A 23,885-nucleotide genomic window follows, 5' to 3' on the forward strand; every position below is an offset into this window, starting at 1 on the left:
GACAGCCCCATCTCTTCTCCCACCCTTCAAAATCATTGTTAAGAAAATGAAAAGCAAACCACAAATTGGGAGAAAATACTTGAATACATATATCTGTCAAAGGACTTATATCCTGAATATATAAATAACTGAACAAAATATAAATAAATAAAGAATATAGAGAATTCAACAATAAGACAAACCCAATTTTTAAAAGCGGGCAAATAATTTGAACCCACACTTTACAAAAGAAGACATACAAATGGCCAATAAGCACACAAAAACATAGTCAACATCATTAGTCATCTGGGAATGCAAATTAAAAACACAATGAGGTACCACCACACCCAAGTGAATGGCTAAAATGAAAAAGACTGACAATACAAAGTATTGGTGAGGATTTGAAGCAACTTGAACATTGCTGCCAAGAATATAAAATGGCACAAACACTTTGGAAAACAGTATGGTGGTTTCTTAAGAAGTTAAGCAAAATTTACCATACAACCCACCACACTCACTGCTATCTTATTTACCTAAGATAGACGAAAACGTATGCCCACACAAAGACTTGTACATGTATATTCATAGGGGCTTTATTTGTGACAGCCCCAAATTGGAAATAACTCAAATCATCAACAGGGTGAGTGGGTAAACAAATTGTGCTATATTCATATAACGGAATTCTACTCAGCATAAAAAGGAATGAGTTCCTGATTCACACATCAACATGGATGAATCTCAAAAACACTGTGTTAAGCAAAAGAAGCCAGACATAAAAGAGTGCATACTGTATAGTTCCATCTATATGAAGCACTAGAAAATGTAAATCTAATTTTTTGTGTGTGTGTGAGGAAGATTAGCCCTGAGCTAACATCTGTTGCCAATCCTCCTCTTTTTGCTGAGGAAGATTGGCTCTGGGCTAACATCCCTGCCCATCTTCCTCTACTTTATACGTGGGACACCACCACAGCATGGCTTGTTAAGTGGTACGTAGGTCCGCTCCCAGGATCCGGGCCCAGGAAATCCCGGGCTGCCGAAGCGAAGCATTCCAACTTAACCACTACGCCACCAGGACGGCCCCATAAATCTAATTTTTAATAACAGAAGGCATGTTAGCAGTTACCTGGGACCCAGGCTGAGAGGATAGCTGGGAAAAAGCAAAAGGGATCTATTACTTTGGGGGGTGGTGTGTGATAGAAATATCCTATATCTTGATTGTGGTGGTGGTTCTGTGGGTGAATAAATCTGTCAAAACTCATTGAAATGTACAGTTAAAATTGGAACATTTATTGGATCTAAATTATGCCTTAAAAAAACCAGAGATGTATTCCTGCAGGGATAAACAATTATAGAATAGAAAGACATCAGAACAGAATATAGAACCTAAAAATAGACCCTATGTATATGAGAATGAAAGAAGAGGCAGAACAAATCAGTGAGGAAATGATGGACTGTAGGAGCATTGGCTCTCTAAATAGAAAAAGGTTAAGATTACTTGCTACCCCAGATCAGGCACAAAAGTAAAGTTCAGGTGGATTAAAGACTCGAAGCAAACATATAGTTATTCTTTCAGATATTTTTGCAGGTGTCTGAAACGTTTTTTGTGGTTTTCTAGATGTTTGAAATATTTTATGTTTAAAAATAATTTTTAAAATACATGCAAGTCATGAGGTAGGCAAAGATTTCTTTAAAAGGACACAAAAAGCACTAACCATAAAAGAAAATTGACAAGTTGATTAAATCGAACTTCATTGCAATGAACTGTTCATCACAATACACGATTAAGGGAGGAAAAGGCAAGAGACAGACTGGGAGAGGATATTCACAATACATACACCTGCCAAAGGACATGTAACCAGAAAATATTAACAACTCCTGTAAATCAATATGGAAAAGACAAACAACCCAATTGTTTTTAAAATGCGAACCTTGTTGAATGGGCACTTCAAAAGTGGATATGCAGATAGCCAACAGATATAGAAAAGATGCCCAGAATGGAAAGAATTAAATATTACAAGAAAAAGATGTTGCACATTTATATGCTAATTCCTTGTTAGCATTAAAAATATTTTACTGCAGTTTTGGTATAGTTAGTCCATTCCTATGAAATAAAATACAAATCAGTTCACAGTGCCAAGTCCCTGCTTTGACCCCTCCACAAGCAGGCTCCCTCCCAGAGTCTTTGAAGTCACTGTTACAAGTTCTTGTTTACCTTTCCAGGGAGGTTCTATGCATGTAGAAGGAGCCAGAGTCTTTGAAGTCACTGTTACAAGTTCTTGTTTACCTTTCCAGGGAGGTTCTATGCATGTAGAAGCAAACACGTCAAGGGATCGTTTCTCTAAAACATAACAGTCCTTAATGTGTATTTGCCTAACAACAAAGCATCAAAATACCTGAGGCAAAAACTGATAGAATTGCAAGGAGAAATAGATGCATCCACTATTACAGTTGGAGACTTGAACATCCCTTTATCAGAAACAGAAGCAAACACATACATTCTCACATATATTATATATACATACATTCTTTCCTTAAGCACATAAAAACCTACACTGTTCTCTACCTTGTATTTTTTATTTTTTGCACTTGATGATTTATCCTGAAAAATCAGTCCATATCAGTACATGAGGTTTATTTTTAAAAATCTATGCATAATATGCTATCATATGGATGTACCATGGTTTCTTTAAGCAATATATTGGGCTTGTTTTTAGACTTTTTATTCCATTCTATTAATCTGGCAGTTAATACATTGCACTGGTACACAATGTTTCAACTGTAGTAGCTTTAAACATATTTTTATATGTGGTAGGGTTTGTTCCTACCTACTCCCAACCATTACAACTCTTTGTCCAATTTTTTTCTAGCTATTCTTGTTTATTTTTCCTTCTGAACTTTAGAATCACCTAGTCTGGTTCTAAAAAGCTCTTGTTGGATTTTTTACAGAGATTTCATTAAATTTGTAGATTATTTTAGAGAAAACTGATACTTTAAGATATTGAGTCTTCCTAACCCTGAACATGATATGCCTTTCCATTTGTTCAGATATTCGTTTTGTAGTCCTTAGTGATGTTTAAATGTTTATATTTTTCACATAGATTTTGTACATTTCTTGTTAAGCTTTTTCCATGTTTAATATTTTTTATTGCTAGTAAAATGGAATATTTCCTTCCTTTGTATTTCCTAAGTGGTGGTTGTTTGCAGATACATATGGAGAATTATGACTTCTATATGTTAATATTAAACCCAGCCGCCTTACTGAATTCTCTTATCATTTATAATAGTTTTTTTCAGTTTATTATCCTGTGTCTCTCAATTTTACGATTAATTCATCCCTGGTTCTAGAATGCCTCTGGGTTAATACTGCAAAGGCGCCAGCCCTGAGCCCATTATATATGGACCCTCATGTAAAATACAACTTTAAAATCATTTGTGGCTCTTCCCATCTCCTACTTTAACATGCTGTTTGACTGAATCTCAGTTTTCTCATCCGTACAACGGAGAAACTACTACCTCTATCTCTGAGGCAAGGAGAAAATCAAAGAAGATTAAAAACAACTTTGATAAAGTGTAATGATGTATACTTTTGTTGCAGTGGTCCTAGTTTTAGCCCAAGCTGGAGGATTAGACCAGCCTAGAGTTGATTTGCTTGGGGCCAGAGGAGGGGCACTGGAAGGAGATGGAAAAAACTGAGACCATCCCTGGGAGGATGAATAGGGAGGACTGCCCAAGGCCCAATGGTGCCCCCAGCCTAGACCCTCAAATTTGTCTGACTCTACAGGTGGAAAGCAGCTCAGGGTAACCTGTGAGACAAGAGTTGGGCACCAAACCAACATGGGAAAGAGAGGCACTCTCCACTCAGCACAAGGAACGTGGCCTCTTTGGCCCTGGACAATTCAGCTTGGAGAGGTGGCAAAGCGCTCCAGCGGACGCCGGCACACTCTTCCCCCAGGTCGCGGGCGAGGCCTTTGGGGCATCACTGGGCAGCTGGAATTTGCCCCAGCAGACACCCTGAGTGGGTTTCCTGAAATGCTGGGTGAGTCTTCAAGGCGGGAAGAGATCTCAACATGTGGATCGTTATCGTTAGTATCGTGGTTCCTTTCTGTCCGCACGTGTGCATGAGACCCGGGTGGCACTCGGTCAGACTCCCGCGGCGCAGATACCCCGGGGTGGAAGGGGCCTCGGAGAGCCCTTAGCGGAGAAACACCAGGCCACCGTCGGCCGGGAAGGCACCTGACTGCTTCCTGCAAGAGCACACCGCTACACAAGCACCACGAAACAATGAAACACAGCGGGAGCAGCGCACAACTTCCGGCCGAGGAGGCGGTGCGACTCCACTGCTTCCGGCCGCGGCCGTCCGCGCCTGCGCACTCGGTGCCGGCTGTCGGCTGGAGGAATGTACCAACCGTGGGCGGGGGGCGCTGACGCGGGGGTCTCTGTGGGCTGTTGCTTCCGGAAGTAGCCGTTTGCGCGTCCCGGGAGCCGGAGCCACACCCCCGGCTCTGCTGGACCCGTGGCCCCTCCCGGGGGCTCCGGCCGCTGCGCGTGGGTGCGTGGGTGGGCGCCAGCGGGTGCGGTGGGAGTCGCGCCCGGCTTTTTGGCTTCGCCTGCCGGGTCACGGCGGGCGGCCGGCCCCGTCCCGGACCCCTGGCCTTAGGTAAGCGGGGGAGGGGGTGTTGTAGGTCCCACTTCACAGACGTGGACGCTGAGACTTTGGGGGTGGGGGAGGCTTTACTGACCTGCCCCGCGCGTCGGACGGCCCAGGTGTCCCCCTCCGAGGCCAGTCTCCCTGTCCCAGTGCCCCGCGCCTAAAACACGCCAGGTGAGGCCAGAGTGTACTGGACGGCGGCTCGTATCCATCACTCACTCTGTGCCAAGAACTGCCCTTAACCACACTGTTATATACCTACATTCACTTATTCCTTAACAAGCCTGTGAGGCGGGTGCTATTATCCCTGTGGTATAGACGAGGAAACCGAGGCACACTAGCGCATTGATCACAACTGGTGAGTAGCAGCCAGGATTTAAACCCACATAGACTGGCTCTGGACTTCATGCTCTCAATCCATTATGGAAAGCAGCCTCCCAGAAAAGAGCTCAAGTATGTAGTTTAAAACAGATCTCATTTTATGTGCCTTTTGCATAATGTGAAATCTAATGATGCATGATTATTAATATCTCTCTTAGGGTTTGCAAGTAGCCAAATTTACTTTTGGGACAAAACCCAAAAATATATAGTGGTTTGCTCTACTCTTTTCCTTACACACATTTCTCTCCTCCTCTTCCTCACCACCTTTTCATCTCCTCGCAGGTGGGTTGGTCAGGGGATGAGAAGCCGAGGACTTGGGGGCCCAGCAAGTGCTTTGAAATCCCCTGGGGTCTGGGGCTAGATAGACACCCCCCCCCCGCCCCGACTCCCCCAGTGCAAAAGCTGAGCGAATGGAGGGCCAGTGGGACTGGGCAGAGTGAGAACTTAGAGAAAGGGCCAGCACAGCTATTGAATGCCCAGAGTGGGCTGAGCTCTGCACAGCGCCCTGGGGTGAGGCAGGCACAAGAGAAATAGAAAAATGGCCCCTTTCCTTCTGGACAGGCACGTGGAGGAGGGACTGGTAAGACGAGTTGGAAGGAAGCCCTAACCCGTGGAGCCAACACACATGTAAGTGCTGAGGCACCTCCCGTCTCAGGCTCAGCCAGCAGGTTGGCCTCTACGAATATATGGCTTCCCCTTGGGAACCTGTAGGCTCCTGGGCATAAACTGCCTCAGTTCCTTGCACTACCCACACCCAAGGACTTGCCTACCACCACAGCCATCCTTCCTTCTTTGCTATGTCAGAAAAAATAGATTCTTTCTTGTCTCCCAGGATAAACCCTCCCACCACCTGTGCCCTGGATCCCTCTCCCTCAGAAAGCTGCTGCCGTCAATTCCCCCTCTCTCCTGTATATTTAGCCTTACCTCTTCTCACTGCATTCCTTTTCTCTGTTTAGAGACATAGCCAAGCCTTTTCCCTCCCTTCCCAAAGCGTGACCGTCCCTTCCCCACCCCACCTCGGACATCGCAAGTACCTGCATCCCCCACTTCTCATTGCACAGTCCCGGGCTCCACTGTCTTGATCTACTAAAGTGACTTTTGACCCTGTCTGTCCTTTCTGGAAAGTCTTCCCTCAGCTTCCCTAACATCACTTTAGGTTTTTCTGTGTCTCTCTCATTTGCTTGTCAGTCATCTTTGAAGTCGGCACATCCTCTACCCTCCTCACGTTGTCAGCGTTGCCTGGGCAACCACCCTCCACTCTTCTCCCTCTGGCATCTCCCCTCAGTTTCTATGGAGACTTTTACATGCATCTGTATTTTTAGCTCAGACCTCTATCCCCTGACCCATGTGTCTGTCACATCTACTTCTGAAGATTTGTTCTAGAAAAACCTCGAAATCAGTATATCCAAAACTGAACTGTATTAGTAAATGGGATCACTAGAGAGTCCCTCTGTATCCCTTCCTCCTCCACGTCTCAACTCAAGCATAATCTGTCTCGTGAGTAGCTCTCCTGACTGTTCCCGCCCCGCTACTCCCTCTGCCATTACCCGCTCCGGCCTCCTCCCCTCCTGCTGCCCAGTGCTGTGCCTGCCTCATGCAGCCCTGCTGTGGCGCCCTTGCAAGAGTCTGTCTTGTAGTTGTTCTCAAGTGTGTCTGTGTGGTCTGTTGTGAAACGTGTCACAAGTAACTTCTTACTAATAACCAAAGTACTGGAATTTGTGGATGATTTTCTTTTTAAATTTTACATTTTAGGTTCATTTAGATTCCAGGTTGGCTCTCCACAGCATCAGCCTCGCTGTCATCCTCATGCTTCAGTGGGAGAGAGAGGATTGGCATCACTGTCGGTGCCATGACTGCACAAGGTCCCGGCTCTACCTGGGGAGTCTGTCAGGGGTTAAGGATCCTGAAGGAGTAGCCTAAGGTAAGCAACCCCTTACAAGATAGAATCTAAACGCCACTGTCCGAGACTCGATTCATCTCCAGGTCTGCCCGGGGCCCAGCCTCCACAGAATCAACACCACTTGTCTTGCTCTAGCCTCGCCGTGAGCCCGTTTCCGTCCTGAGCCCTGAGTGCCAGCTGGGCAGTTACTCTCCTACATTCGTATCCTTAGGGCGCAGTGCTGGCTCCTGGTAGATATTTGATGACTTTGTTAAATGGTGGAGTAGATCAAGAGTGTCTGCTGAATACAGACGTAGTGATGGCACAAGGCTGAGTGGGGAAGAGAACAGGCTAGTGCACTGGCATAGACTAGTAGGTCCTCAGATGAAGGCTCTGGGGTGTGACCCAGGATACAGTCCTAACACAGATTTTTTCCCTTTCTCCATCATCATCAGTGAGGGCAGGTAGGACGCGGGCCTGTTTTCAGTACCCAGTTCTGTGTTCTTAGGAGCCATGAAGCCTACAGATTGCTTCTGGAGGCCTAGAGCCAGCCGTGGTCTTCCACATTGCCCCCCTGGGTTTCCATTTCTTCAGTTATAAACGGGAGCTGAGGTAAGTCCCCTCCAGTCCTGACATTCTAGAGCACTTCTGGCACCAGGACAGTGTCTCACGTTTCATTGGCACCTTTATCCAGCCCCTACACGGCACCACTTCCTGTGGGCTTCAGACATTTAACTTAGTGGTAGCTGCCTGAGGTCTCGAGGGACGGGCTCGAGGTGACTGCCTCTCATTCCTTCTGAGGCTCTTCCGGCTGGAAGGGGTGTCTCAGCATCACGGGGCCCACACTCCTCTGTGGGCAGAGGCCCCTTCAGTTGCTGTTTTTATTTCCATGTGTTTCTCTTCTGACTTCTTCATGTCTCTTTTCTTTTGAGAGCCCTGAATTTGACCTAATCTCCAGGAAGATGAAGCAGGGGAAAGGAGTTAAGGATTATGCCTAGGTCTGGGGTCTGAGCCTCTGGGTGAACAGACGTCCTGTTTACCAAGACTGAGTTGACTGTAGGAAGAGCAGGTGAGGAAGCCTGAGAGAGAATTCTGAGCCAGAGAGAGGCTGGGCAGTGGTCGGTATGTAAATGTAGTCCCCGTCAGGGAGAAGGTGAAACTGCCCTGGGAGAGTGTAGAAGAAGGGACCTGGGAAGGAACCCTGGGAAACGTCATTGAGGGACAGGCAGAGGGAGAAGGACTAGAACCGAGGCTGAAAAGGAGTTGCAGGTGAGAGGAGAACCAAGAAAATGTGGGGTCCCAGGGCCACGGGAAAACAGCATTCCAACTGGAGGGTGTGGGCAGGTGCTTTGGATGTTGCAGAAAAGTCCCCTGGAGGTGGTGCCAAGGGGATTGTTGGGGACCTTGGTAAGGAGCCAAGGTTGTGGGGGCTGGAGCTAGAGAGGAGTGGGGTTTGAGGGGAGTGGGAGATGGGAAAGTATAAACAGCCCTACCAGAGTTTCTCTGTGATGGAGAAAGGAGAGGGAGAGGACACTAGGGCCCTGGCTTTAGGATCCACTCCATCCTGTGTTCCCTGGTGGAGGCTGACTTCTAGAGAAGGAATTTCAAAGGATCTAAGCAAGGCCCCTGGCTTAGGCAGCCTCAGGCTGCATTACTCCCCGAACGCTGAGAGACAGGACCAGCAGGCTCTGCTCCCTCCTGGCCTGTTCTCTTCCAGGGCACCTGCTTGGTCCCTTGGCGAAGTCAGTCCCCTTCCTGGGGTCACCCAGCCTGCGCCGTGCTCCTTCACGCCCTGCACCGTGGCTCTGGTTTTATGTGCACGAGTCTTTATTCACGTCTGTCTCTCCCGCCAGCCTGGAGGCCTCGTGTACACAGGGCCTCACCTGCTTTATACTGTAGCCACAACACAGGAAAATTGCCAAGTGCCTACTAGGTTCCCAGTAAACGTTGAAAGAAAAAAGAGAAACATCAGTTAGTTTGGCCAAGAAGATGGACACAGAAATCACTGGTGTGCAGAGGGCTGTGGGGCTCTGGTGAGGGCTGCTCCGGTCGGTCTAACTCTCAAGGAATCAGGCTTAGCCAAAGAGGTTGAGGTCTTGAGAGTTTTGTCCTGGGGCTGATTCATATTATCTCACTATACCTTCCATCGTCTCTCTCCTCTACCCTCTGGGCCTGGCCTTCTCCCTCAGTGGTTCCCAAAGTTGAGTAGGGCAGCTGAGAGCCATTCTTTTCATCTTGCTTTGCAGCCTGGGCCCATCTTCTCATTTCTCCAAGTTCCTAAGCATGTTGGAAGTAGAAAAAGTCAAAAAGCCCCCCAAGAGACATACACCCTCAGGATCAGTGGGGCAGGAGCCCCCTGTGTGTGCTGACACCACCATGACCAGACTCAAGAGCCCCGCTGCCACCCTGGCTTCTCCCAGCCCTGAGTTCAACACCAGGGCTACCAACACCTTTCATGGACTTGGCTGGGGTGCCAGGGGGGGCCTGCCAGAGACTGAGGTCAAACTTGAGTTTGTAGATGTAGACGAGAAGGCCGGCAGTGGCCACAGGAAGATCAGACCCTCCGGCTCCCAAAAGGGGAGTGAGAGGGATCTGTTCCTGCAAAGGAAGAAGCCCTCCCTCCTCCCCAATAGCTTGTTGGTCCCTTCACCTGTCCAAGTTTTCCTGGAAGAGCAGGAAGAAGGTGCCCTGGGCCTATGTGTCTGTAGTGAGAAGAGAAGAGTGTGTTCCCTGGGGAGGCTTGGTCTTCACCCAGCTGCCTCCAGTGCAAAGTGCCAGCCCAGCCCTGGGCAGAATAAGCCAAAGGGAGACTCTAGACTCTGTGGCCTTAAGTCTGTGCTTCAGCAGAAACCCGTTGTGCAGCCTGAGAAGAAGGTGTCCAAGCAGAAGGCACGTGGACGGAGAGAGGAGCAGGAGCCCGCAGGAAAGAAGTGGAGGGATCCAGTGCTCAGCTCTGGCCAGGCCCCTGCTGCCCCAGCACTGGCCCAGGCGACCAGGCTGGACAGGGCAGAGGTGGGCCAGCCTAGTGTGAATGAGGAGGCAAGGCGAGCTGACATCCTCATAGCCTGTCTGGCCAGAGAAGTGCGGCGCCTCAAGAAGTGGAAGAAGAGACATTTGCTTCCTGGTGTGGGGGAGAAGTCACCCTTGCTGAGCCTCCAGAAGCCGCCCTGCTTGAAGAAGCTGGTCAGAACTATCAAAGCAGAGACCAAGGGCTGGGCTTCTCCCAGGTGTTCCCCGGGCCCTCTGGACACCACAGGTCAGAAGCCCACGTTGGATGTCAGACGGTTCTTTACCGTCGACTGCAAGAACATCTGCCACGTCACCTGCACTCTGTGTCACGCCAGCATCAGACAGGGCAGAATTAAGGGGCAGTCCCAAACCTCAGGCCTGGTCTGTCACCTGGTGAGTAAGCATGGGCTAGAGAGGGAGAGAAGGCCGGCTGCAGCCAGCCCAGGGGAGAAGCAGGCAGGAGTAGGGGAGAAGCAGAAGGGCCTGCCCGCAGGTGCCACCAGCCTGGCCTGTGAGGGAGTCCCATCCCCAAGATGCTGTCCAGATGCCTCACCTTTGGAAGACAGTGACAGTGATGGGCAGCCGACCCCCGGCAGGCCTGAGCAGCTGTTACTGGATCCACCACTCTTGCCTGCTCCCACCAAAGATGAACCTGCTGCTCCTCCCATGGCAGTTGGGGAGGACAGGGGTGGCATATATGCCCCCAACCAGCCCCGAGCACAGGCCTGGAACCACAGCATCGCCGAGTTGCTCTGCAGCCTGGCACTGCCACTTTCCTTTGTTTCGTCCCCACCCTTCAGAAAGTTTATGGCGCAGGTGGACCCTTGCTACCATCTGCCATCTCCAGCCTTTTTCTCTGATAAAGCCTTGCCTCTGCTCCACAAGGCGATGGGCGAGCAGGTGTGTCAGGAGATGCAGTGGGCTGAGGGCAGCCGCCTCCACCTCACTGTGTCCAGGGCAGCCCATGTCTCAGTTGTGGACTATGTAGCCATCACTGCCCACTGGGGGGTGATACAGCCGGGGAGCCGGCAGGTGGTGGTGGGGAATCTGAGGAAGCGAGCCGTGCTCTGGGTCCGAGGCCTGCCCCTGGAGAGCACTCTGGAGGACCGGCAGCGGGAGCTGCGGGAGCAGGTCAGCCTGTGGCTTGGCCGTGGCTCCCTGCAGCCAGGCTTCCTGGTCTCGAGCGGCTGCCCCAGCCTGGAGCAGACAGTCAGGATGGAGGGCTACACCCAGGTCCCTTGCTTTGCCCACTGCCTCGACTCCCTGGTGAAAAACTTTCTGTGTCACCATCATAGCGTCCAGATCATCCTGGGCACAGCCAGGGCCATCTGCAGCCATTTCCAAGGCTCTGCAGAGGCCCGGCGGCTCCTCACCCAGCTGCAGCGGCAGTGTGGCCTCCCGGCCCACCAGCCCTTTTGGGAGCTCTCTGACCACTGGGTCTCCACCTACCGCTTGATGGAGTGGCTAGTGGAGCAGCAGCAGCCACTGCAAGAGTATGAGGAGAAACACCAGCTGGGGAAGGCCGAGACGGCCCTGTCGGCCATGTTTTGGAGCCTGACGGACAGTCTGGTTAAGCTCTTGCAGCCTTTCCAGGTGGTGTTCCGGGAGGCAGGCGCGGCGCAGACGTCTTTAAGCCAGGTGCTGCCCCAGCTGCGCTACCTGAATATTTTCCTGGAGCAGGTGCATGGGCACTTCAAGGAGCAGAGCGGCGGGGAGATGGGTGCAGCCGTCCGGCTGGCCGAGGGCTTGGCCCTGCAGCTCTCCACAGACTGCCAGCTCAATGAGCTCTTCCATCGTGAGGAGTTTGTGTTGGCGACCCTCCTGGACCCCCGCTTCAAGGGGAAGATCGAGGCCATCCTGCCTGTGGGGGCCGACATTGACCACTGGAAGCAAGTTCTTGTGTACAAGGTGAAGGAGATTATGGTGTCTGAATACTCCTTGCCTCCCTCCCCCTCTCTGCAGAGCCCCAGGGCTGTGCCTGTGGACGCTACCCTGAATGGCGGAGTAGCTCAGAGCCCTGGGGCCGAGGGGAAGGGCCTGAAGGAGCCTGTGCAGAGAGGCAGCAGCTCTGGGTCTCTGCTCCTGGGCCAGAGGGAGAAGAGCTTGCTGGAGCAGCTGGAAAGCGTAGGGCTGCTGGCGTCCAAGAGGAGCGGAGCCTCGCTCGTCACTGAGAACCACCTGGCCAGCGTCATCGTCAAGAAGTACCTGCGTGAGAACGAGACAGTTGGCACCCAGGAGGACCCACTGGCTTACTGGGAGAAGAAGCGGGAGGTCTGGCCAGCCCTGGCAAGACTGGCCACTGTCTATCTGTCCTGCCCTGCCACGGGCGCCTTCTCTGGAAGTGTCTTTGCCTCCCTGGACAGCCCTGCCATCGTGGAGCACAGCTCTCCTCTCTCGGTGGAGCCGGTTGAGCATCTCCTCTTCTTGAAGAGCAACCTGGAGAATTTCCCCAACTACACCCCCCCACCCCTTATCTTCCCTGGTGGAGACCTGGCTGAGGGGGAGCAGGCCAGTGAGTCTGACCTCATGGTCTGATGCCCTCAAAATCTGCCTGTAGGAACTCTGTAGTAGATAAAAGGAGAGAGCACAGTGTTGCGTCCTAGGCCATTAGACAGGGACAGCCAGAATCTTAAACCTATTTGGAAAGAATGGGGATGGTTTCTCAGTTCTTGTCAGATTGCCATTTGTTTTTCAGAGAGATGTCATTTTCCATCCCCCCATTGCTTAATTTATCTCTAGCGGTGTGTGCATAGAAAAAGTTTCCTCGGTTCCTAAGTGACTGTGAGTTGTACTTTGTAGTTTTATAAATGGTAATGCTCTTTTGAAATATTGGTGGGTATTAAGGGCCCTACGTGCAGCTTGTTCATGTGGGTCAAGGGGTCCTTGCCTGGAGAAGTCTGCTTCTCAAAAAGTGGCCGGGGGGCCGCCCCGGTGGCGCAAGCAGTTAAGTGCGCGCTCTCCGCTGCGGCGGCCCCGGGGTTCGCCGGTTCGGATCCCGGGCGCGCACCAACGCACCGCTTGTCAAGCCATGCTGTGGCGGTGTCCCATATAAAGTAGAGGAAGATGGGCACGGATGTTAGCCCAGGGCCAGTCTTCCTCAGCAAAAAAGAGGAGGATTGGCATTGGATGTTAGCTCAGGGCTGGTCCTCCTCACAAAAAAAAAAAAAAAAGTGGCCGGGACAAGGGGAGGCGTGGGTGCTGGCAGGTGGGCTATGTACTCAGCCTCCTATAGCGTGGGTGAGCCATGGAAGCTCTTTCAGGAATTGCTGTCACTGTAGAAAGGAAGAAATCCTAAGGGAGAGCAGCCATGGTGAGAGGGAAGTGTGTGTGTGTGTGTGTGTGTGTGTGTGTGCGTGTGCACAGACCCCAGTCTTCTTGGGGTCTGGACTTTCCCATAGATCCCAGAGTGGCCGGAGAACCTGACTGATGGGACTGCCCAGCCGACGAGGGTGAGTGGGCTGAGGCGAGCTGGGACATGCAGTCCCTAGATGTTGTTCTCACCTGTAGTTGTTTCCAGACTGCTGGAAACCTTGGAGTTTCTTCCTTTCTATGGTGAAAGCTTATGGTCAGAGCTTCTATGGCTTCCCCAGGCTCTAGGGGGCCGAGTATTTATCCCACCTACAGTGCCCTCCTTGTCCCTGGCCACTTTTAAAGGGCAAGTCCGCTACCTGGAAGTGACAGAGGATGTGTGTCAGACCCACCAGTAACCCAGAGTTCCTCCAGGGCAGAGTGCAGGACCGGACCCGAGGGCGTGGGATCAGGGACTGGTGGGTCAGGTGGGAGAAGGAGCGGGAGAGGAGCAGTGTTTGGGGCAGGCCCGTCACACCCCACAGACGTGAGTCTAGCTCTCCCGAGGTGCGGGGTCACCAGGAGAGGTGGCTCTGAGGCGGCAGGTTGGTAGAGGCAGGGCAAGGCAGGCCCCAGGCCTAACTTGTACTTGGGCCCTGGCCAGGGGGTGAGCCTAGAGGCCTGTCCCCCTGCCCCCCCAGAGGGGTCGTCTGTCCTGTGTCACTATGACCAGTTCACTACAGGACATTTGAAAGTTACTGAGAATGTAAGGAAGCAGGAAAAATTAGCCATAATCCTTCCACTCAGCCTCTGTTAATGCTTTGACATATTTTCTTTTCTTTTTCTTGAGTTGACACTCTCTGTACTATTTAGTGTGCTGTATTTTCATTTTAACAGTGTAGTAATAACTGTGTGTTCTTAAATAAAGCTTTGTAGAGATCTGTGTAATGGTTGGAGAAGCATGATTTGAATGAGAGTGTGGCCCCCGAATTGGGGCTCAGGTGGGCTCTCCTCCGCCGCTGCTGTGGGAGGGGATGTGTTCACGGGAGTGAGGCCTGTCTGGGGAGGAGCGGGACAGCAAGCACTCCAGCGTCCGCACTCTAGGTCGGTCAAGTGCATTTGGGTGGTAAGGTCAGGGCTGCCCTGCACCCAGCCCTGGACCTCTTCTTGCCTCCCGTCCTTAAATTGTACATGCAGCTCGAACTTTAATGAGGATCACCTGAGAGTGTCTTAAAAAACACGGTGTGCTGTACGGTGTCCTGTGCCTCCCTCCCAAGTTCTGATTCAGTAGGTTGGGTGGGGGGCAGGAATGTGATGCGCCCTACAGCTGCCCTAGGGGCGTCCTGCTGGTCTCTGCTGCCATCCCTTGAGCTGTTAGGAGAGGCACCGTCCCCTTGCTCTTGGCGTCACTGAGCTGGCTCTCCAGTGTTTGTGGAGAGGGGGAGGCCTGGAATGGAGGGGCAGCGGGGTGGGGACACGAGAGAAGGATGGAGAGGAGTGAAAGGAAGAGGACTAGCTGGAAGCTTGCCGTCTGAGCAGTGGTTCTCAGCGGGGGCAGTTTTGTGCCCCAGGGGACATTTGGCAGTGTCTGGAGACATTTTTGGTTGTCTCAGTTTGTGGGGGGATTGCTACTGTCCTCTTGTGAGTAGAAAACAGGGATGCTGCTAAACATCCTACAGTGCACAGGACAGTCCCCACAGCAAAGACTGTCCACCTCCGCTGTCAACAGTGCCAGGCTTGAAGAAGCCTGCTCTAGGCTGGGGACGGGAGGGATGGGGCAGAGGTAGGGTCCGCAGTTCACCGAAGCGGCCAGGTGACCGTCCACCTGAGGCTGCTCTGGGTTGAACCGTTTCTCCCCTAGACTTAGCCCTGTCGTTCCCGGGCTGACTCACGGGCATCATTTTCTGGCTCATTTCCTGCGTAGGTAAACTGAGACTCGGAAAGGTTGGCTGAGCAGGGGAAGATGGGCCTCCTCAGGAGATCTGAGTGTCAGCTGTGTCTTGGTCACAGTCTCATCCACATAACTGAGTCCTTTTCACAGACTCACGTGTTGGGCCAAGGCCTCATTTCCATAGCAGGACCAGCATGACTCCTGTTTTTCAGAGAGGAATGTTCAACTGGTTGGATGTAGATGAGCCATTCTCCCATCGTGCAGGGCCTGCTGTGCTGCCCATCTGTGCGTTAGCTGGGTTTGCAGTGGTGGGTGGGCACTGGTTGGCCTCGGTTTTGCCCAGAGCTGCCTGCTGAGGTGTGTGGAGTTGAGGTAGGACGCTGGAGCAGAGCAGAGGTCATGGACTCCCGGGAGAATCAGTGTTTCCACCGAGACTGTGAGGTGCTGTCCTTCATCTAACCATCTGACTGCTGGAGGGCCCGAGGGCTGGACCCAGGCCGGAGTGCTGCAGGGTCATGGATCTCCTGCCAGGCAGGACTTGGGAGCGTGGAAGGCCTGATTTCCAGTTAATGTGATCTTTCCGCGCCGCTGTTTCGTCTTCTGCGAAAAGGGCTCCTCCCAGCTGTAACGTGGGGAGCGCACATGCAGTTCTCCCTCCTTTCCCGCTGTCTGCCACTCCCCTCCTTCCCTCCCTTCACAGCCACCATCTCCATCTACACAGTCACTGACCCCATTCCGCAGGGCGTCACTCCCGAACCCTCGTGGTCCGGCTGTGGCCTCACGAAGCCTGAGACTGCCCCACCCGGCGGCCGCGTCTTGTCTGAGTGCTGTGGGGTGTTTAACCGTGTTGTTCGCTCTCTCCTTGAAAGCCTCACATTTTCTTCTCCCTCTGGCTGCTCATCCGTACCCTTTATTCAGCCTCATAAATGTTAGTGTTCTCCCTGCTTTAGCCCTTGACTTCTCTTTTTCACTGTATCCCAGGGGTTCCTGACCACTTTCACTCCCAAAATAGTGTGTGTGGCTGGGAAGGATATGCATATTCGTGAAGAGAGGCTTACAGATGCTTAAAGAGGTCTGTGTCCCCAAAAAGGCCAGCCAGGGGTGCTGCATGCTCTTGCTGGGCACCTCTCTGCAGAGGATGCCCAATCCCTTCAGCCTAGAGCTTCCTTGGTCCTCCTAGGACCGATGCCACACAGTCACCTCACACTGGTGGCTTCTTGCCCCCCAGCCTGTCCCGTCTACATCCCACATGTTTGAGAAGGAAGCCCCTGCATCCAGTCATGTGGCCGGATCCCTGAAGTTGGTCTAGACTCTCCTCCCTCCCGTCCATCACTCATCGCCCTCGGTGGGATCCTTGTTTCGAATGCTTTTATGGCGGGTTTCTAGTGCCCAGTGTCCCTCGTGCACCCCCATCCTGTGGGCTAGAGCAGCTTTAAGCAGATGCAGAGGTGAGTGCATCATCACTGCTCACAGACCCCAGCAGATCCCATTTGCATAGAGTAAGCCAGACTTCTTAGGAGATGCGTCTGATCACTTTTGGAAAGGAATGAGGTAGAAATGAAGAACGAGCTAGAGGGCTGCAGCCTAGAAGAGAGAGAGCTAAGTAAAGACGTGGGGACTCCCTGCTCAGAGATAGGGTGGAGAAGGATGGGGAGAGGGGGTCAGATCTGTTAGCAGCCTCCCCAAGTCCCTGGTGGGGGGTGTGGGAGGAACTCTGGACTGGTTTCCCTGGAGAGGGGGAAATAAAAAGTGGCGTTGATTATGTAAATACAGACTTGGGACTCTGGAGGCCCAGGTCTGTAAACAGCAGGAGTGAATGGTCTCATGGTTCTTTGCAGGCGTCACCCTGCCTCGCCTGGGCCTGGCCAGAGTCTGCAGGCTTGGGAAGCTGCCACTTGGAGCAGAGGTCCCTTGTTGTTTTCCTCCCTGCCGAAACCTTGAGCCCTGTGTGGGTGGCCTCGTCCCTCATGCTCCACAGTCTGGCACTAGCACTTGGGCTGATGCTGCCCCACAGCCACTGGGGACTGGAAAGGCCCCTCCCTCCCCTGCCTTTCTGGAGCCAACTTAGGTGCCACCGTGCCCCTCCCTCCAGGACAGCTGCCTTGACTGCCCCCCCCCCCGCCCACCACTGGCCCTCTTTGGAAATGTCATGTTTGCAAGTGGGACTGTGCTGCCTGGCAGATGGTGACTGATGCTGTGCTGCTGGTGCCAGACTCAAAAGCGAGTTTTGGTGGGTGGGGGCGGGGGGCGGAGAGCAATGGCGTGGGGACCAGCAGTGCTGCCACTTGCCCCACTGCCCCCCAGGCTCACCGTCCCCTCTCCCGCTCAACCTCAGTTTCCTCGTCTGAGACTGAAGCCGGAGCCCTCAGGCCTGCAGCTGCAACCAGAGGTCACAAGTTGGCCCACGGAAGCCGAACCCAAGCCGGAAACCAGGTTGAATTCGTTGCTACCGTTAAAGATTGAGTCAAGGACATTTTGAGAGAATAAAGTAAGGGGCCGCGCGCTGTATGTGTGTGTGTGTGTGTGTGTGTTTGCATATGCACACCTGTCCAAGGAAGGAAACGAGATTGGTGATGAGGGTGACCTACTATCTATTCAAAAATAAATGTATTTAAAAAGAAACACCTCAAAATTAGAAAGGCTAGATCATGAACAGTTACCCAAAAAGGAAAATAATGAGATTTTGCCCCCCAGTGCAGATTTGGAAAATGGGAAGAATTGGTAACACTGGGCCTGAATTCCGTCCAGCACGGCCATAACCGCCAGAGCCGAGTCGGGGACCCCCACAGGTGAGGGCCTGTGCCTGGCCCACCTCACTCAGAGGGGCTCTTCCCTCCTGCACCTTGGACTTGGTCCTCAGGTCTTGCCACGTCATCTGGGTTTCTGGCCCTGGAGGTACAAGCTGGGTGGTACTTGGTGCTGTCACCTGCTGCAGGGTCACAGGTGCTCAGGAGAGGCCTGCTTACTGTTTAATTGTCTCTCCTTAGGGACCTTCTGGCCCTTGAGTGGGGGTGTCGGAAACAGGCCTCTGGCACTGGCCCAAGCAGAGTCGATGGTGCCTTCTTTGGGGTGAGCAGCCAGCTGACTCCCAGTGGCACCTGCATCCCTGTGACGGAACTGCCAGGGCCCAGGCCGCCTGGACCGACTTCATCTCATGGAGCCTCAGGAGGAGAAGCCAGGAGAGGCTGATGGGGTGCGTATCACGCCCCAGCTGCTCAAGGCGCGCTCCGGCGAGTTTGCCCTGGAGTCCATCCTGCTGCTGAAGCTGCGGGGCCTGGGGCTGGTGGACCTGGGCTGCCTGGGCGAGTGCCTGGGCCTCGAGTGGCTGGACCTGTCGGGCAACGAGCTCACCCAGCTGGGCCCACTGGCCTCCTTGCGCCAGCTGACTGTGCTCAACGTCGCCAATAATCGGCTGACAGGGCTGGAGCCACTGGCCGCCTGTGAGAACCTGCAGAGTCTCAATGCCGCGGGCAACCTGCTGGCCACCCCTGGCCAGCTGCAGTGTCTGGCCGGACTGTGGGGCCTCGAGTACCTGCGCCTCTGGGACCCTCTGGCCCGGCTCAGCAACCCGCTGTGTGCCAGCCCCTCCTACCGGCTGTGGTCCGAGAGCTGCTGCCGGGCCTGAAGGTCGTCGATGGCGAGCGTGTGACAGGGGCGTGGCAGTGAGTTCTACCAGCTGTGCCAGGACCTGGACAGCTTCCTTGCACCGCAGCTCCAGTCCGGGCCCCAGAGCCACAGAGGCCCAGCCCTGGGTGGAGCCCGGGTACTGGGAGTCCTGGCCTACCCGGAGCAGCTCCATCCTGGAGGAGGCCTGCCGGCAGTTCCAGGACACGCTGCAGGAGTGCCACGACCTGGACCGCCAGGCCAGCGACAGCCTGGCCCAGGCCCAGCAGGCGCTCAGCCTTGCGGGCAACCACCTCGTCCTTTCATCTTCTGAATGCGCCCCATGGCTGTGGCCAGAGACAGCCTGGCACGTGACTCTGGGGTTGGCACTTCGTGGCCTAGCTGCCCTGTCCCTCCTGCCTCTGCACTTGCCTTCACGTTTCATCATGGTGGTCACTGGCCCTGCAAACTGGGCTCTTTCCTGAATCTCTGTGCCTAAGAGCAGCCGCCTCCCTCCCTCTCCTACCTCAAGGAAAATCCACACCCTCCGCCCACATACTTCAGGGACACACCTCCTGAGTGGCCTGTAGCAGGTGGAAGGGCCTTCCAGCAGCAGCTGGCATAGTGTGAGGCTGTCCTGCCACCTACACTGGGCGCCTGGGAGGAGGCCCCGTGCTGAGCCCGTGTCCAGATCTGTTCCACTCCTGGCTGCTGGGGCCTGAGATTTAGTGGAAGAAGTTGCTTCTTCCTAAGGCTAAAGGTGAGAAGGGCAGGATGGCGTGCCTCCTGTCGCAGCTGGCCCTGGGAGAGGACGTGGGTAGGGCATGGAAGCTGGCTTTACCCACCTTCAAATTTGCCTGTCCAAATGACCCTGTGCTGTGGGCCCCCTAGTCCTGTGTCTCCCTGGGGCCTTCACTGCCCATTCTCCCCACGCTAATTCCTATTAATATTCTGTTTTAATTTGCATCACTGCCTGTCATTTCAAACAGGTGTGCTTGGTTTTTGCCAAGCATGAGCTCCTGAAAGCAAGACGGGGCCCCTGCCGCCTCTGCTCTCTCCTGCAGGAAGGAGGAGGCGCACACAGGAGGCCCCCTGCCTCTGCTTTCTTGGTGTAGACAGGTAGTATCCTGCAACCCCTGGGGGCCTTACCTTCTCCCTGTAAGACAGGAGCATCCCAGACTTTCCTCTACTGGGGCCTCCTACCAATTGAGCTGAGGGGAGGGAGGGGATGCAAGGGGAGGAGAGAACACAGCTGGAGAGCAGTTTTTATTATCTCGGTATAATGGGAGTGTCCTCCCTGGGCATAGGGAAGGGAGGGCAGTCTTTCACTGGTTATCTCCCACAGCTGTCCGGGAAGCCAGATGAAAATTCTACAGGAAAGGGGAAAAAAAAACAAAATTTGGATGTGAGGGAGGCTGTTTTGGCCCCAGTCCGGCTCTCTTCCCAGTCTCCGAATCCCTCTCCTCCCTGCCTCCTGCAGCCGCAGAAGCAGCCGAGCATCAGCCCACTCTTCATCCCCACACCCCGCCCCAGGGCTGTCCCTGCTGCACTCTGCCCTCCCTCCCTCCTGGCCACCTACCAGTGGGGCCTCAGCTGGGGGGCAGGCCCTGGAGAAGGCAAACTGTCCCAGGGAAGTAGTAGCTGCGGGGGTCCTCGCTGGCCCGCTCCACCCTGCTGCACTGAGCCTCCAGGTGCTCCTCAAGCTCCTGCCAGCACCAGCAGCTGCTCAGCCCGGCAGCGGTGCTGGGGGCCTGGGGGACGAGGGGTGGCCTCCCAGGGAGGGTGCTGGCATCCTCTGCCATGCCCCACCTCTACATCCTCCATGGAATATCCGGGCCGGGCCCAGAGCTCCTCCTCACCTCCCCACCCCTCTCTTCACCCCCCCTCTCCACTCTCCACCTCCTTCACTCTCCTCACTCCTCCGTCCTCCGGGCTTCTGCCTCTGACCTCTCCCATGGGCCCAGCTTCTATCCTTCTTACCAGCCCCCCTCCCTAACCTCTCGGCCTCCTTCTCTGCCCACTCTTACCAGTTGAACCTGTGTCTCTATGGGGCAGTGGACCATCCGGCCCAGGACTTTATCCTTCGAGTCCAGCTTGATGCAGGCCAGGCATTTCCGCTTCCTCTGGGGAGGGGGGCATGGGGTGGAGGGGAGGTATGCGGCTCCACGAGGGTGGAAGCTGGGGGCTGCCTGCCGTGGGGATCGTAGCCCCTGGCAGGCTCTAGAGCAGAGGGCCAGGCAGACCTGCAGGCCAGCTGGTTTCAGGTGCAGCCCCCGCTGGGACTGGGAAATTTATAAGTCCAACCATCCTGCGGTTTTCCAACTATGGAACTTTGTGAGTGAGTGAGTGAGTGAGTGTGTGTGTGTGTGTAGGCAGGACTTTTCCCCCAGATGGGTCCACCCTACCTGACTTCCACCAGAGGCACTGCTGTCATCTGTTATATTTACTTGCATTTGTAAGATCTGATTTGAACGCAAGGGTCCTGGCATAAAAGTCTGGAAAACCGCAGTGTATCTAGTCCCTGCTTTAACAGATGGAGGAAACTGAGGCCTTCAAAGAACCTAGGAAGTCACAGGGCTGGTGCTGGGCAAAGCCGGAGCTAGAGTCCAGATCGGATGATTGTACTCCCGGCCCACGGATCTCCCCCATGGCAGCGATTTTGTCCCCAAAGTGGCTGATTATAGTCAAGCCCTGTTATGAATCAGCCCAGGCTGGGCCATTTCCACTTAAAGACTCACAGAAAACGGGGAATTCACCAGGCCTGGGTTGGGGGCCAGACCAACCCCACCGTGGGCTTCTCCCAGTGACCTGAGGCCTGAGAGAGGAACTCTGATGGAAGGTGGACCCACTCTGAAGAACATACGTCCTCTGAGGAGTAGCCCGACCCTGCCCCCTCCTGCCTGTCCAGGCCCCCAGCCCAGCCACAACCATCACAAGCACAGGCTCAGACTGAGCCAGGTGAACTTCTAGGGTGGCTGCTCCACAGTGGGGTCTCCAACTTCAGAGCTTCTCGCTGGATCTCCACCCAAACCCCGATTGTATAGACTCTCACAAGCACGTGCGCATCACACAGGTGCCTTCACTCACCCCGTGGGCCTTGACTCGGCACTCGGCTTTCTTCCAGTCCTTCTTCTGGCAGCTCGTCTGCTGGAGTTTAAATTCCAGCCTCACAAAGGTCCCCGCTGGGAAGAGCTGCCGACAGACAGACAGACAGACAGAGGAAGGCCAGCGGCCAGCTGAGCGGGCAGAGCAGTTCCTGGATGTGACCTGTCCCACCTCCCCACAGTGAGACAGCACATCCAAGGAGGTGGCTGGGGTGGTGCCCTTTCTCTGGAGAGCTTGGTGTTCACAGAGTCCAAGCACTTTTGCTCCTGCTTCCCGGGATGGTGCCGGTCTCCTGGCCTGCGGCCCTAACCCCCTCCCCTCCCTGGACGGTGCCACTAACCTTTTCCGTGGCACTGTCCACACTGGTCTCCTGGAAGGCCCACTGAACACGCGGGTGCTTGTGGAATTCCTCCAGGGCCACTTGCAGGCCCTGGTGCTGGGCCGCCGTGAGCTCGGCCCTGCCGAAGTGTGCCGTGCCCAGCCACAGGGCCAGCGGGATCAGCAGCTGCCACATGGCTTCACCTCAGTCACGCTGGCCCTGCAAAGGGTGTATCTGTGACCCTCATCTCTTCATGCCAGCCAGAGGAGCCACCAACTCCCTGGACCGCGGCTGAGGTGGGGGGCATGCCGAGCAGAGCTCTGGTGAGGTGGGGGGCATGCTGGGCAGAGCTCGGGGAGGGGGAGGGACGGGATGTGCCCCTTTGCGGAGATTCCCTGGAAACCCCCTGATCCTCCTGCTCCTCCCCACCCTGCCCCCCACTGCTCCCTGGGGAGGTGCTGAGTCCTTTTGTCCTCAGGCCAACAGCTTGGGAAGCAGTCCTGTGGCCCGCTGTGGCCCTTCCCCCCTTTTCTGGCCCACTCTGTCTCTCCACTGCAACTCTGACCCCTCTCCTGCCCGCTGCCCCTAGAGCCCCTGCTTCCCCCCACCTACGCCTCTCCAGGTCGCCATCCTCTGCCCACCCTGAGTCTGTGGCTCCTGGGGTCCCAGCCCCTGGCCCTCACCCCCCCGCCCCCCAGGCTAACTTGTGGAGGGGGAGGAGCGGGGCATAGGAAGAGCTGGAGGCTGAATATTTTGGGGAGGACGTAAACACGTGGGAGGGGCCCAGAGCTGGGTGGGAAGGAGGAAGGATGCTTAACCCTCCCTGCCTGGGGCTGCCAGTCCAAATGGGGGTCTCGCCTCCGTCCCACCCGTGGCTGCTTCTTCAGGCAGACTCTCCCTCCTTTGCCTTTTTTCTGGGGCATTCCCCACCACCCCTCTCCCAGCCCCTGTGATCCTGTCCCCCAAGCCATGACTGGGTCCCCTGAGGGGTGGACCCTCCCCCTCCCCGAGGACTCTGTCTGTACCGGTGGTCTTAGGACCGGAAAGCCACAGATGTGGAAACTGGGGCCCCCTCAGTGAAGGCAACCAGGGTGTTGCCTCAGCGAGGGCTCACAGACAAGGTGACCGGTTTCGCCCTTGGCCCGCCCCCTCTCCTCCTGTGCAGCTGCCTCCCCCCCTCACCTCCTTTCTGGAGCCCCGGGGTGTCTCCTACACTCCTCGCGGCTGACTCTTGGCCAGGCGGTCAGCCTCTTCCCGGTCCCCCCGCCCCGCCACCGCCCCTCCCTCCCGCGGGTCGGCCCCCATCTCCTCCCATTCCCACCTCCTGGGCCCCCTCCAGCTCCCTGCACAGCCGAGGCTCCTCCCCACCCAGTCAGGACCGGCCTCCTGGGCAGCATGCCTCCAGCGCCTTCCCTCCCTATCCTAGCCGCCTGCCTCGCCTCGGGCCAGCCTCCTGACCCTGACCCTGGCTGAGCTGCCCTCCCCTCCCACCTCCTGCTGGCCCAGGAGCCCAAGCATTCGGCACCCGCCGGGCCTCTTCTCCGTGGGCTATGGGATTGTCCTCCCTGCCACTCTGCCTCCAGGGAGGGCTGCCCTTTTCTTAGGCCCTTCCCGGGTGACCAGTACCCAGCGGCCCCCGGACACTCATTTCAGGAAATTCTTCCCAGAAGTACAGACATCCTCGAATCAGATGAGATCTTGAGGAGTCTCCCTCCCCCTGCCCCCCAAGCCCTAAAGCCACGCTGAGAAGGAAGGCATCTCCTTTGGAGATGACCGTGGTGTT

At 54.6% G+C, this 23,885-nt stretch overlaps 3 protein-coding genes across 14 annotated transcripts; 2 read left to right on the forward strand and 1 right to left on the reverse strand.

Moving 5' to 3' along the window:
* The first annotated feature begins 4,377 nt into the window (after positions 1-4,377).
* Positions 4,378-17,291, forward strand: LOC131398826 (zinc finger BED domain-containing protein 6-like). Of its 12 annotated transcripts, none has more exons than XR_009216996.1 (5): positions 4,378-4,636; positions 6,761-6,929; positions 7,343-7,499; positions 16,057-16,147; positions 17,168-17,291. XR_009216996.1 is itself a non-coding variant. In XM_058532704.1 (5 exons), exon 5 carries the CDS (start codon positions 9,171-9,173, stop codon positions 12,429-12,431), a length of 3,261 nt encoding a protein of 1,086 aa, XP_058388687.1. In that variant the 5' UTR covers positions 4,381-4,636; positions 5,570-5,635; positions 6,761-6,929; positions 7,343-7,499; positions 9,134-9,170; the 3' UTR covers positions 12,432-14,127. The 12 variants fall into 12 exon arrangements, 9 of the variants coding, with proteins under 9 accessions (XP_058388687.1, XP_058388677.1, XP_058388666.1 ...); XM_058532704.1 differs by lacking the exons at positions 16,057-16,147; positions 17,168-17,291 and adding exons at positions 5,570-5,635; positions 9,134-14,127 and having other exon boundaries at positions 4,381-4,636; XM_058532694.1 differs by lacking the exons at positions 16,057-16,147; positions 17,168-17,291 and adding exons at positions 7,820-7,956; positions 9,134-14,127 and having other exon boundaries at positions 4,381-4,636.
* An 89-nt stretch (positions 17,292-17,380) lies between these two features.
* On the forward strand, positions 17,381-19,708 carry LRRC61 (leucine rich repeat containing 61). The gene is given in 5 exon segments (XM_058532769.1): positions 17,381-17,970; positions 18,063-18,665; positions 18,668-18,726; positions 18,728-18,784; positions 18,786-19,708. Coding segments are annotated over 4 exon segments (930 nt in total). The 5' UTR covers positions 17,381-17,970; positions 18,063-18,229; the 3' UTR covers positions 19,164-19,708.
* Positions 19,709-20,237: 529 nt separating this feature from the next.
* On the reverse strand, positions 20,238-23,343 carry RARRES2 (retinoic acid receptor responder 2). Its single transcript, XM_058532781.1, has 5 exons — positions 23,285-23,343; positions 22,124-22,321; positions 21,766-21,870; positions 20,706-20,801; positions 20,238-20,384 (listed from the first exon to the last, which is right to left on the reverse strand). The coding sequence occupies exons 2-5, from the start codon at positions 22,295-22,297 to the stop codon at positions 20,268-20,270; spliced, it is 492 nt and encodes a 163-aa protein (XP_058388764.1). The 5' UTR covers positions 22,298-22,321; positions 23,285-23,343; the 3' UTR covers positions 20,238-20,267.
* Positions 23,344-23,885: the final 542 nt, after the last annotated feature.

The sequence above is a fragment of the Diceros bicornis genome, chromosome 3 (assembly GCF_020826845.1).
Source record: "Diceros bicornis minor isolate mBicDic1 chromosome 3, mDicBic1.mat.cur, whole genome shotgun sequence".
NCBI classification, from domain to species: domain Eukaryota; kingdom Metazoa; phylum Chordata; class Mammalia; order Perissodactyla; family Rhinocerotidae; genus Diceros; species Diceros bicornis.

Bases quoted from the DNA above. Each gene is read 5' to 3' on its own strand.
- LOC131398826 (XM_058532704.1), top strand. From the start codon at position 9,171: ATGTTGGAAGTAGAAAAAGTCAAAAAGCCCCCCAAGAGACATACACCC.
- RARRES2 (XM_058532781.1), bottom strand. From the start codon at position 22,297: ATGTGGCAGCTGCTGATCCCGCTGGCCCTGTGGCTGGGCACGGCACAC. The intron at 21,871-22,123 runs GTTAGTGGCACC...GTCTGTCGGCAG, and splicing joins TGGACAGTGCCACGGAAAAG to CTCTTCCCAGCGGGGACCTT. The intron at 20,385-20,705 runs GTAAGAGTGGGC...TGGTGCTGGCAG, and splicing joins TAGAGACACAGGTTCAACTG to GAGCTTGAGGAGCACCTGGA.